Genomic DNA, 13,378 nt, shown 5'->3' with positions numbered 1-13,378 from the left:
CCCCCCCCCCTCCACAACAGCCGGCGCGCCAGTGACGTCACTAGCCGTTGAGCTAGCGGCGCCACTGTCTGCACCAAACCGCGCGTAAAAGGAGTTGAGCTGGTCCAGGAGAGGCGTCGTCGCTCCCCATTGAGGGGGCGTTGACTTTGTAGTCAGTTATCGTCCTCAGTCCCCGCCATAAGCCTCTTGTGTCATTCTGTGCCATTTGTGCCTCCATTTTGTCAGCATATGTCCTTTTTGCAAGTTTAACAGCCTTGCGCAGCCACTTCATAATGGAACACTGGTGTTTTTGCGGTCATTGTTACATTCTGTTGCTTCTCTATGGGTTGCCCAGGTTATGTAACACTAGAGCTTGTGAAACCCATCAGAAACAAATTGGATAAAAAAGCCATAGGTGTCCAGTGTCCATGATAGTAAAGTTTTTTCCATAAAGGAATAGTCCACATTTTTAGGAAGCCATTGGTTTGTCACTAACTAGAATTCTGTCGAAAAGCACTGTTTTGGTTTTGTAAGCGAGAATTGTTGAATATATATAGATACACAAATGTTCTAGAATGTTTGATTATGACATCATACTGTGACATCACAAATGTTCGATTACGACATCATACTGTGACATCACAAATGTTCTAGAATGTTCTATTATGACATCATACTGTGACATCACAAATGTTCTATTATGACAAATAAGACGGTTCAATGACTATCTAAATCCAATCAATATCCCTAATGCCGTTTCAATGTAAGGTTATAAAAATAAACATATAAACATTCATACAATACAATAACCTAAATATATAGCTTTGGCTCCTACACCCTGGGTAAATAAAGGTTAATAATAATAATAATAATAATAATAAATAATAATAATAATAATAATAATAATAATAATAATAATAATAATAATAATAATAATAATAATAATAATAATAATAATAATAATAATAATAATAATAATAATAATAATAATAATAATAATAATAATAATAATATAAACGAGCTACCAAAATCACATGTTCCATATGGTGTGACAACACTCCAAACTTAAGCAAAACCTACCTACCTACCATCAATCATCGTCTCTGACATGCATGTACTCATAAGGTATAAAAGCTATGTATTTTGCATTTGTCCAGCACTGTCTGCAATTGGTGTGCTCCTGTGTGAGGCTCCATGCAGACTGGGTCCAGATCTGTATAGGGATGGGAATCGAAAACCGGTTCCCGTTGGGAGCCGGTTCCTAATTGTCCGATTCCTGGAATCGCATGCCTCCGTGACTATCGATTCCTCTTATCGCTGCCAGGTTTTTCCTACACTTGCGCATAACGTTAGCGCCACGCATGTAGCCATGGCAGACTATTTGATTCCTTAACACTTTGAGAGCCAGCCGTGTTTTCCTTTTTACCCCCTTGAATGCCCACATCCACTCCAATGTTAACGTTAATATCGCCTAATCTATGTTTTAAATTATGGCTATGTGTCTAATCTGCCCGTCGCTTATCAAAGACTCATTTTCCAGTCAACATTGTCATGGCAGATTTTTATCGCTTCATTTCCGTTTTCTAGCATTTTGAAAATCACTCGATTTCACGGAAAAAAACAACACTTTCCATGATAATCGCCTTTTACTGGAATATTCTAGAACGTTGTCATTGTTCTGCCATGTCATGAATCGTTTTCAAATAAACGCTAGATTATCGATAGTATATGTGTACGCACGCACGCTCTTGCGGCGAGCCGAAAATCGAGTCTCCTATTTCCTGACGGCGCGCAGTCAAACAGCGATAACACACAATCACATAAAAGCTTATATCTCTGTGAAAACGAGTCTGATTATCCTAATACTGATAACATAGATTCCTTACCTGAGATCAGATGGTATCCAAATGGTTTATTCCAATTCCCGATCGCCATTCGAAAAAATCGATATGTTTATTGATCGACCGTGTATACTGTAAAACACATATTCCCCGCTGCTCCGAGAGTCCAACATGAAGCTGGTAGACGGCGGTTGCATGAGTGAGAAGTAAAACATGGATTGCCGGGTTTTTTTTCTCATTCATTTGCATCGAGTTCAATCCAAAAGGGTGAACTACCGTACTTTTCGGACTATAAGCCGCGGCTTTTTTCCCCATTTTTCGACCCTGCGGCTTATATAACGGTGCGGCTTATATATGGACCAAACCCGAAAATATTGCTTTTTTTACTGCATTGAAATGTTATTTATCTGTTCCCTTAATACAACTTGTAAATGAGTTAATTCTTGTTATTTGTCCGACAGTATTGTGACAATCCCCTCTGTGCACGAACCCTTACATATGGTAATTAAACATTAAAACACCTGCGGCTTATAGTCCAGTGCGGCTTATATATGTACACATCATTCAATTTAGCTGCTGCGGCTTATAGTCAGGTGCGGCTTATAGTGCGAAAAGTACGGTACCATCTGGGAGACAATAGGGGGCGCTTTTTTCACATCTGAGCACCTGAGGCAGCTGAATGTCCAACGGCAGACTTGCTTGATGCAATATGATTTCAGATCGCTAATAAAAAAAAAACTAATAAAACGAATATTCTCGGGTGTGGGCATTGAACCCGCGGGGGGTAAACCGAAATAATCTCGGGCGTGGCATGCAAAGTGTTAAGGGCTCGAAATTGCCTGGGTTTTGGTCATATGCTCCCGAAATGCTCCCGCTGTTTGGCTGTTTCTATGTGCAGTGAAAACTATTCCCCATGTTTTAGAACCTAGTCATTGATTTAATTCAGGGTAACCTAAGATTAGCCGCGGAGCTAACGCTAGCTAATCAAGCTCACAGAGAGAGATAACAGCTGACAGCTAGGGCTGTCTTAAATGCTTCGAAGCTTCGAACGTTCGATTCGATGGCACAAGCTTCGAACATAAAAAAAAAATCGAAGTAAAAAAAAAAAAATCTAAAAATCAAAAAATTCAAAAAAATCAATTTTTTTTTTTTTTTTTCGGTAGGTGTGTGTGTGTGTGTGTGTGTGTGTGTGTGTGTGTGTGTGTGTGTGTGTGTGTGTGAACTACCCATCCCAGTTAGGACAGCCGAATCCCGTCCAATCTTTCGCCGTCGACTAAAGACTCACTTCTTCAACCATTATCTGAAATGATAAAAAAAAAAAAAAAAAATCTAACCGTGACTAACCTTACTGTCATGCACTTGTCCTAATAAACTAACCTACACTGTAACACGCAACACTTTGATGAACATTGTTACTCAGCTGATAGAGTTGTACCCTTCTTGCTGTCTTGTCGTACAGAACTTGTAAGTCGCTTTGGATAAAAGCGTCAGCTAAATGACTAAATGTAAGTGTGTGTGTGTGTGTGTGTGTGTGTAGGTGTGTGTGTAGGTGTGTGTGTGTGTGTGTGCGCGCACCTTGTAGAATTCCACACATAAGAAAGAAAGATACTGGGATGAATAAACAAAATAGGAAATAAAATGTAGAAATGCATGCAATACATAAATAAATATGAATCTCCATATATGAAATATAACATTTAGATAAGGTGCTACTGAGATGTTTTGGTGAGTTCTTTGTTTTTTTGTGGAAGTTGCCCTTCTTAAAAATGCATGAACATTCACTGATAATTGGTCTGTAGTGGAGTCTACAAGGTCTACATTGCCGGACCATGTAGAATCCGGACCTTGTAGACTGACATAATTCTGTGCATAGTTTAGTCTACACAGGCCATATTTCAAATAATCAAAATCTTACTTCATTCATCTTAAACATTCTTGATTTGGGGGATTGGTAGTTCCCATGAAATCTGAAGTTGTTCAAACGACAACAGCGATCCACCTTGAATTAAATCACACAGCCGAGTGAAACCTTGTTGGATGCGTCAGTCACGAAAGGGGCTACTTAATTAATTAATCCAACCCACTTTATTTATAGAGCACATTTAAAAACAACAACGTTTACGAAAGTGCTGTACAAGTCCCACAACATAAGATAAAAAAAAAAAAAAAAAAAAAAAAAATGAACAATTTTTTTTTTTTTTTTCCTCGAAGCTTCGAATTAAAATCGAAGCTCGGCCCCGAAGCTTCGATTGCCAAAAAAAGCTTCGAAGGTCAGCCCTACTGACAGCAGGTAGTACAGGTACAAATAAAATTAAAAAAAGGGGGTGGGGGCTGTTGTGTAAACCTTGTACTCTTTAGTTCACATATAATAAGAGACGGAGAGCATGTGATCACGTAGACTGTTTGTTTACTAGTAGGTAAGTCAGGAAGTACCGTGCAACATACAAACATGTCCGTGTAGCAACACAAGCCAATACCTTACAGGACAGGGGCGAGCGGGGACCGGGGAGGGAGCTGTGTGTGTGTGTGTGTGTGTGTGTGTCTCTGAAAGACCAGAGACAGAGAAGTCAGAGGAATAACGACCTGTTGAATGCAACTACGGTTCAATCGATTAAATTAGTTTAAGATATTGAACTGTAGTTACATTCAACAGGTGCTTATTCAATAGATTAAATTAGTTTAAGAATAAAAAAATTCAAAAAATAAATACATTTGAAGAGAATCTCAAATACATTATTTTATTTAAGTGTAGGCTATAGTTAAATTATTATTATTTATTTTTTTACAGTTTTTGTATTTTTCTGACATGGGGGCTCAACAATAAATGACAATCAGAAATGTCAAGTTGCATGTTGTTATTCTAACCAGCTTAGTTCTGTTGCATTTCCAATTAATTTATCTAAATTATAAATTTAGCAGGAATCGATAAGGAATCAGATCGATAAGCAAAATCGATAATGGAATCGTATTGATAAAATCTTATCAATTCCCATCCCTAGATCTGTATGACTTTACCTGTGATTCAGAAGTAAACATCCTTTTGCTATTACCAACTGAATTCCAACTTGACTCTGCCTCAACATCTCTGTTCAGCCAACACTTGCAGTCGACAAAATAACCTATATCTTACAATATGTGAGTACCTACCAGGCCTGGTGTGTGTGTGTGTGTGTTGATACTGTATGTGTGTGTTGGTACTGAATATGTTGCGACAGGTCTCCCCCTGCCATGGATATGCAAAGGATGGGAGATACTTCTGCCACAGGAGGAGTAGAGTCAATTAGGTAGCTGATTAGTACTGATAGAATACACCTGCGCAGCGTTAGTTCACACACATCTCACATGCACACACCCCAGACACACACACACTACAAAACCACTTGGTTAGTAAGTTGAGCGGAGTAGGAGTTGGAGTTGTGGTATTGAGAGAGAGATTGTGTATTCAGAGAGTTGTGAGGGTGAGAGGTAGTGAGAGGTGAGAAGAAAGCGAGTAGGTGGTCTTTGTAGGGCTGTCTTATACTTCGAAGCTTCGTTCAATGGCACAAGCTTCGAACATAAAAAAATAAATCAAAGTTTAAAAAAAAAATTAATAATATTTTTTTTTAATAATTATTATTATTATTTTTGCCTCCAAAATCTTGCGCCTCCATTCCAATGAAACGAAAGTAAGCGGCGCCTTCCCGCCTCCATTCCAATGAAACTAAAGTAAGCGGCGCCTCGACTCCACCTCTCTACAACAAGCATGTGGAGATTATCTGTGTTGAAAACACAAGGACATGTGCAGCAGACATGTCGACGAAGAAGCGAAGCAATGCCGTTTGTTATTTAAGGCTACGTTTAGACGAGCGTTTTGTGAACAGAAACCGCAAAAGTCGTCTTGCGGTTTCACTTTTAATTTTGCGTTTAGACAAGCGTTTTGGGGTGGAATTCTCTGTGCAGACGAGGCTGTAACGACGGAGCACCGCTGTCACACGATTGGCGCATATGTCACATGACGTGCTGTGAAGACCCGCCCTACTCTGCCTCTGATTCGCAGACTGTGGATGGGGAATGTGATTGGACCAAAGCAGAGTCACTCACAGACAGTGGGTCCACTCACGCCGCGGGACCAGAGCCGTGACAACTAGGGATGTCCCGATCGCCTTTTTTTGCCCCCGATCCGATCCCGATCATGTGATTTTAAATATCTACCGATTCCGATCGTTCCCGATCCGATCTTTCACATTAGTAATCAATTTTGACGCATTTGTGTCAGAAACTGGCGGAGCAAGAAGCCCCTCTGTTGCCTATAGTCCGGGGCGCGAGCGCGGCGGCTCTTGTTATTTACATTCATATGTGCTTCATATGAGAAATATTAAAAGTTTCAATATATGTTTGCACATTAGTATACATTCAGTGTTCGACTTACGTAATGATTAGCTCCATTCTGGTCTGAAACGCCGACGATAATCCTCAGTCACACAGCAAATAATTGCCGTTATCTGAAAAGTTAGTCTGAAAACTCCGCCTCCTGCTGCTTCATGAGTTTTTCCTCCACGCGAAATGTCCTCCTTGCAAACATTGCAATTGCTGTTGGACTGGCTTGACTTTCTATTTTAAAATGCTTAGTTACAAACCTCTAGCAGCTGCTCAAGTCAGTGGATAACGTTTCGGGGAGCAACGTGTTGTTGTGATGTGAGCGTCTAAAATTAAAGGGAAAGTGTTTGTTGCAACGGTGTAAATTAAAGGGGATGTGTTTGTTGTGGACAATTATTCTGCTCTGTGTGACAATAAATACATTAATGATATATTATATGTAATTTAAAACCAAAACTAAGGCCTCCGTATGAGTTTAAGACGTGAACATGGTCATGTTTGTTGAAAAAAATAAAATAAAAAAAATCTTTTTTTGACTGCCGATTTTTATTAAAAAAGATTCCCGATCCCGATCCTCTGAAAAGCACGTGATCGGTGCCGATCCCGATCACGTGATCGGATCGGGACATCCCTAGTGACAACCCTTTCGTCATCGTTTTAACAGATTTATACGGTTTGATAGTTTAGACGAGAGCGCAAAGGTTTTGCGTTTCTAGGAATTCCACCCTGGAAGGGAGTCTCACTTTTTTGCGGTTTCACCCCCTTAAAAAATGCCGTTTCCGTATAAACGAAAGGCACATCCGTAAAAATATTTTTGCGGATTCACCTGCTAGCGTTTCCGTCTAAACGGGGCCTAAGACTATGTCGGACAGATTTGTGTTCATTGTGCTGCTTTTTTAAAGTGTCCCGACCCATATAAAAATATGTCTTAATAAAACTTGCTTAACCCATTCTCCGCCGATGACGTGTTAACACGTCATTCTTCGCCATGCGTAATCTGCCAATGACGCCTTACGGCGTCTTTGATATCAATATTTCATATTTTCGTCATGGTATTCACATTTCACCCACGGAGTCTTGGCTGGTGCTGTAGGACTCCGCTCAACTCTGCAACGCTTCAATACCGCCACCTCGTGGCCGATCGACGAGTTGCCAAACCGGAAGTGCCCGGAAGTGCTTGGTCTGTCCCCTATTCCGTCCGGCCATTCGCTATCGCTCCCGGGACTCAATCCAGACACCGTGGATATCGATCCGTTGCCATAACTCAATAAACAACATGATTTGGACGTATATTAGTATTATACAAACCGGAACTGGATCACCTCGATCAACATCACATAACTGGGATCTCTTTGCGCCAGTGTGATCGCCCAACGGTAAGAGGAGGCTGACGTTACTTTCAGCCTGTTTGTTTATTATTATCCATACAAACTGCTCTGATCTATATATCACCCATACTACATAAATGATTTAACGTCGGCCACGGAATTCTAAACGACCCCCCCTCCGTTCACCCGCAGATGATAAGTCATAACGTCTAGGACCATTTACACTTGAAATTTTTTATCTGGCGTCGATCGGTATCAAACTGCATTTGATGATCTAATATATGCATTTATGGCTATATCTCACGTTCTATGAAATACTGCAGAAAACGATAAAAACATATTTATACTATAGACCGTATTTCTGTATGAATGTGTGAATGAAAAAGTAAAACGTTCCTACATCCTGAACGATAGATAATTGATGTTGAATGGGCCATAGTAATGTCAATTTAGCAATACAATTTAAAAAGTTATAGCGCTGCAAAGAAGGTGAACATCTCCATAGACAAATAGCGCTGGCAGAGAGGCTACAGCGATGGATATAAGCTCCGGCAGAGAATGGGTTAATTAGGTCGAATTCTGCCTTTGTCTCCATCAACTACATATAAATATTTATATAATTGTTTGCTTGATAGACGAAGGTTGCATCATAATTATGTAATGTCATGTCGTTGGCTGTGAGAGCCGCCCCACTGCACCCAGGCAGGGCAGCCGAGTGAAACCTTGTTGGCTGCGTCACAGTCACGAAAGGGGCTACTTAATTAATTAATCCAATCCACTTTATTTATAGAGCACATTTAAAAGCAACAAAGTTTACCAAAGTGCTGTACAAGTCCCACAACATAAGATAAAAAAAAAAATAATGTCTTCCGAAGCTTCGAATTAAAATCGAAGCTCGGCCCCGAAGCTTCGATTGCCAAAAAAAGCTTTGAAGGTCAGCCCTAGTTCTTTGTGTACTGGACCCTGGACTGGCTGAGATTCCCCCTTGTGTAATGACCCTGGACCGAACGACTACCCTGAGTATTGAACAATCCCTTTTTCTGTCGGCGAGCCCGTTTTGTGTTTTTGACCATCGGACTGTTGACCATCGGACTGTCTATGACCACATTCTCTTGCCTATCAAACTAGATGTTTGCCTTTAATTCAATCAATATTCTTATCGATTGATATTGCTCTTGTGTGGACCTTTGAATTTGTTTGTGTTTGAACCATGGCGAGTCTGGTCCCCACCAGGCTTGTCACAATGTACAGAGTGCACATTGTACAGACTACCTACCAGTGTGTGTGTGTCAGGGTTAGAAATAAAAAAAAAAAATCAAGGGCTTTTTTTGCCCCCCTTAATTGCTTTTCGGGGGCTTTTTTTGTATTTCGGGGGCACAACATTTTTATAATGAAAATTAACATAAAGATTATAAAACATTGTTGACACTTTTTTTTTACAGTCTTCGTCCCTATGTTTGATAACGTAATGTTAATGTCTCCATATATAGGGCTCTACGCTAACCTTTTTCCCAAGGAGCACATGTGCTCCTAAATAAAATGTTAATAAATAAAATCTAAATACAAATTTAGGAGCACACAGAAATTTAGGAGCACAGTGACAATTGTTCAAGTAACACACACACACACACACACACACACACACACACACACACACACACACACACACACACACGATGTGTGACATCATGGCTTGGTTTCATGTTTTGAGGTACCTTCAATTATCTGTAAATAATACATACTCTATCTAAATAGATTAAATATTATTGTCCCTGAGTGAGGGCAAGTTGTGTTGTTGTCTTGATATAATAAGCGGTTGCCTCTGGATCAATGAATGTCTAATATTGAATAATATTATTAGATATTTTATTTTTAACATCCCTAATTCCAACAGTCAAGAAGCTTGTTTCAAATTGATGAAAAACCCCACACACGCAACGTTTGTGAGTATAGGCTCTGGCCAGATCGATCAATGAAATACGTTGCGCGCTCAGCGCTGTGGAATGAAGGAAATGCGCATCGGGATCGGATTTGGATGTTATTCTTTTGGAGTTGTGTTACAAATGGAACGGTCTTTCCCCGCCGAACACAAGTTACTTAACGTTACACAGCCAGGTCGCGCTATGCAGATGCTTAGCTTGCTAACGTTAAGATAGCAGTGTAATGCTTGATGAGAGCAGAGCGCTCCCTCTGTGTTCGCAGCACCTCTCAAGTGCCTGTAACACGCAGCGGGCCCCGCCTCCCTCCTCCTTGGAACAAACATTCCACCCAAAAACTGAATTTCAGTCCAGTTTCAATCTGAACTATTAACAGCGGAGCTGTTTTGTAATCTTCACAATCACTCGTCTGTCTCGCACACTGCAAGTAAATGATTTTTCCGGTTTGCACACACACATATTATTATGGGCAATACGAGGGAAATGCTCGCACTGTAGAGCATATATATAATTATATATATAATTAGTAAATTGTCTGGGCCTTTTTTTGCCCCCCTTAACTGATTTTCGAGGGCATTTGGTCAATTTTCGAGGGCATTTTGCCCCAAGCCCCCGTTAATTTCGAACCCTGGTGTGTGTTGGTACTGTATATGTACGGAGTACCTACCAGTGTGTGTGTTGGTACTGTATGTACAGAGTAGGGCTGACCCCTATTAGTCGATTAGTCGACTAATCGGTCGAAAGGAGCCGTAGTCGACTGCCAACCTCTTAGTAAAAAAAAATATAATAATAATTATAACGTTTTTTAATCATTCTTTCCAAAAGAAAAGAGGCCTAGAAGCGTGGCTAACACTAATGGCACGCATACCAGAGGCTAACTGCCTACGAAAACAGGCACAGAGGCACTGAAAGAGGATTTCACCCATCTAATGAACACACTAGACTAGACAAATATCAAGATGTATCCATCGGACCAATTGCATGCTTTTGCAGAGGACAAGACGCCTTCAGTCGACTCCTTCAGACATTAAGCACCACCCACAGCCCAAATGGAATGACAAAAAAAAAAAAGTAACAAAATATTATGCTTTTTTTTTCTTTTCTTTTTTACCAATAGTCGACTAACGGCACATTTCGGCCAATCATAGTCGACCATCCAAATCCTTAGTCGTAGTTTTTTATAATTATTGTTTTTTTTCGACTAAGAGGTTGGCAGTCGACTACGGCTCCTTTCGACCGATTAGTCGACTAATCGACTAATAGGGGTCAGCCCTACAGAGTACCTACCAGTGTGTGTGTGGTACTGTATGTACAGAGTACCTACCTGTGTGTGTGTTGGTACTGTATATGCACAGAGAGTACCTACCAGTGTGTGTATGTTGGTGGGGCTCTGTGCCAGCCCCAGTAGCTCCTCCTTCAGCGCACTGGGAAGCAGAAGGAGCTCCATAGTGTACTTGTCGTCCCGCTCCTCAACGAAGGCCTTGAATGCCCGTTTCACCGCTGGCTCCCTGTCGCTGGGCAGACTACGCTTCTCCTGGTTAACACAAATACAGTACCAAGTTATTTTCTGCCAATTCACCACTGACATAAGACTTCCATTGTATCTGAAAATGTGTCTCAAACGCCACATAAACCTATGAAACTCCGGACGCGCCAGTGGCGAACCAGATAACGTGCTGAGTCGCGGCACGGCCGACCCGGGTTCGATTCCCGGACCGGTCGTTATTTGCCGAATGTCCCCCCACCCCACTCTGTCTCCCGTTCCTCCTCTCTCTCTCTCTACTGGACTGCCCAGTAGTAAAACTAAAAAGCGATAAACACTAAAAAATAAATCTTAAAAAAAAAATATATATATATGAAACTCCACCACATGGGACTAAAATGGCATGCTAACATTGGAGGTGCATTTATTTTCCTGGAAAGTCTTCTCCTGAATGGTTGCTCAATTGTGCCTTAATACTACCTCTTCCACGATACTGTTATTAGATCACAAAACCTTTCAGAAAACAAGTGTTAACGTGGCATTTTAGTCAAATGTGATGACTTTCTTCAGTTTATGTGGTGTTTAAGACACATTGGAAGCCAATGGCAGTGGTGAATCGGCAGAAAATAGCTACCAGTATTTCAGTGACGGTAAAAGATTATGAAAAAAGAAGGGTGCCTTGATTTTTCTATCAAGGCAAGAATGACTTGGAACCCATATGTCAAAAATACTGGTATGGTCTTTTAAAAAGTGGGGAGCTCCAGGTACAATTTTCAATTAAATCTTAATTATTTCTTTATTTTTATTTCCATGATTCAGAATCCAGGCAATGGAGAGTGTGGTCTTAACTCTTTAATTGCCAGACCCAAGACATCTCGGGTTAACTCGCCATGCGTTGGACGCCAGAATCTGAGATATCTTGGGTTTTGGTCGTTTTTTCTTTTATTCGCTATTTTTATTCATTATTCATCCATTGACCTCGGTGTTGCCATATGAAAGGATTTTGAGATCGCCAAAGTGCAATACCGGCCGCATCCTGCCAGATGGCAGTGTCGCCCACCCTTCGAAACCTTATATCTAACTCTGTTACACTAAAATGTCACTGGGCGCTATATTTAGACGGAGCCGAGTAAGTCACTTCATCCGAGCACTTCGAGACGCATCTGGCACACTCGATCCATAAATTGTGCCAAATTATGTCCGGGACCAGATGGACACCAATACTGGAAATCGCGATCAGACAAATGGAATATTATTTTTGGAATACCACCGACCACAGGTAAGGACTATCTGACATCAATTTCATCTTGATCCAACAATGTTTTGATACCGATCCAGCTGATCAGCGTTTTTAGGGTGGGAATCGCCAGAGACCTCGCGATACGATACTATCGCGATACTTGAGCCATCGCGATACTCGATATATCGCGATATTTTTTTTTTTTTTTTTTTATTATTATTATTTTCTTTTTTTACTGCAAAGTAAAACTGTCAACATGTTTTATCTAATAAAATAAAGTTCAGTCTGTTCATCTCACTTCAATAATTTTTATTGCAGAACATGGTATTTTCTCAAGCAGACAGATGTAAACACTGTAATCTGTGTTGCATGTACCTGACAAACTGAACTGTTTGTATTACAGTCATATTCCAACTTAACTGAATGCACGTGTGTGTGTGTGGACTACTGTACTATTACAAGTATTGAAATGAACAATGCAACTTCCTTATACAAAAGAAATATATATATATATTTTTTTAATGAATAATTAAATATCGATACTTGGCGTCCCTGTATCGATACAGTATCGCCAAGCAAAGTATCGCGATACTACTACGTATCGATTTTTTCCCCACCCCTAGTTTTTAGTGTTCAATACGAATGCCGTTACTGGCAATCAAAGCATCAGAAACGACCCCCCCCCCCCCCTTTCATGCATTCATGATAAAACATAATACCTATTATATACATTTGATTTGGAAATAGTAGCGTGTCCAGGCAAGAAACGCCAACGCTTATAGCAGGGCTCCAGACTTAACTTTTTTCACCACCGTCCCAGAACCGTCCCGAAATACAGTTTTAACCGTCCCAAAGTGAATGTAAACCGTCCCAATTTTTTTTTATATATATAATATATCAACGTCAATTTGATCATATGGGGACATATTTTGTGCTGATAATGGCACAGAGGGTGAGACCAACTGTGTACCGTACCTTTTGATTATTGTAAGCACAAAGATAATAAGCAGCTATAACTAGAACGTGTCGATAATATACAGTTCCAATAATAATAATAATAATAGATCAAATTTATATAGCGCCTTTCATAGAACCCAAGGTCGCTTCACAATCAGGAAAAAAAATATGGCTAGGGAAATAGGGGGGAAATGAGGGGAGGTTAGGGATAATGGATAATGGACCTAATCTAATATAAACTAACTGATGGGGAAAAG

General features: G+C 40.3%; 1 protein-coding gene across 1 annotated transcript in view; it reads right to left on the bottom strand.

The window, feature by feature from the left end:
• The window catches only part of n4bp1 (nedd4 binding protein 1), an 89,381-nt gene that overhangs the window by 61,167 nt on the left and 14,836 nt on the right, over window positions 1–13,378 (bottom strand). Inside the window, 1 exon segment of the mRNA XM_084317783.1 lies at window positions 10,808–10,975. Coding sequence (XP_084173909.1) covers window positions 10,808–10,975 — 168 coding nt within the window.

The sequence above is a fragment of the Notolepis coatsorum genome (assembly GCF_963971535.1).
Source record: "Notolepis coatsorum genome assembly, chromosome: 6".
NCBI classification, from domain to species: domain Eukaryota; kingdom Metazoa; phylum Chordata; class Actinopteri; order Aulopiformes; family Paralepididae; genus Notolepis; species Notolepis coatsorum.
The sequence above is the reverse complement of the archived record's forward strand: the minus strand, read 5'-3'. Positions and strand labels throughout refer to the sequence as shown.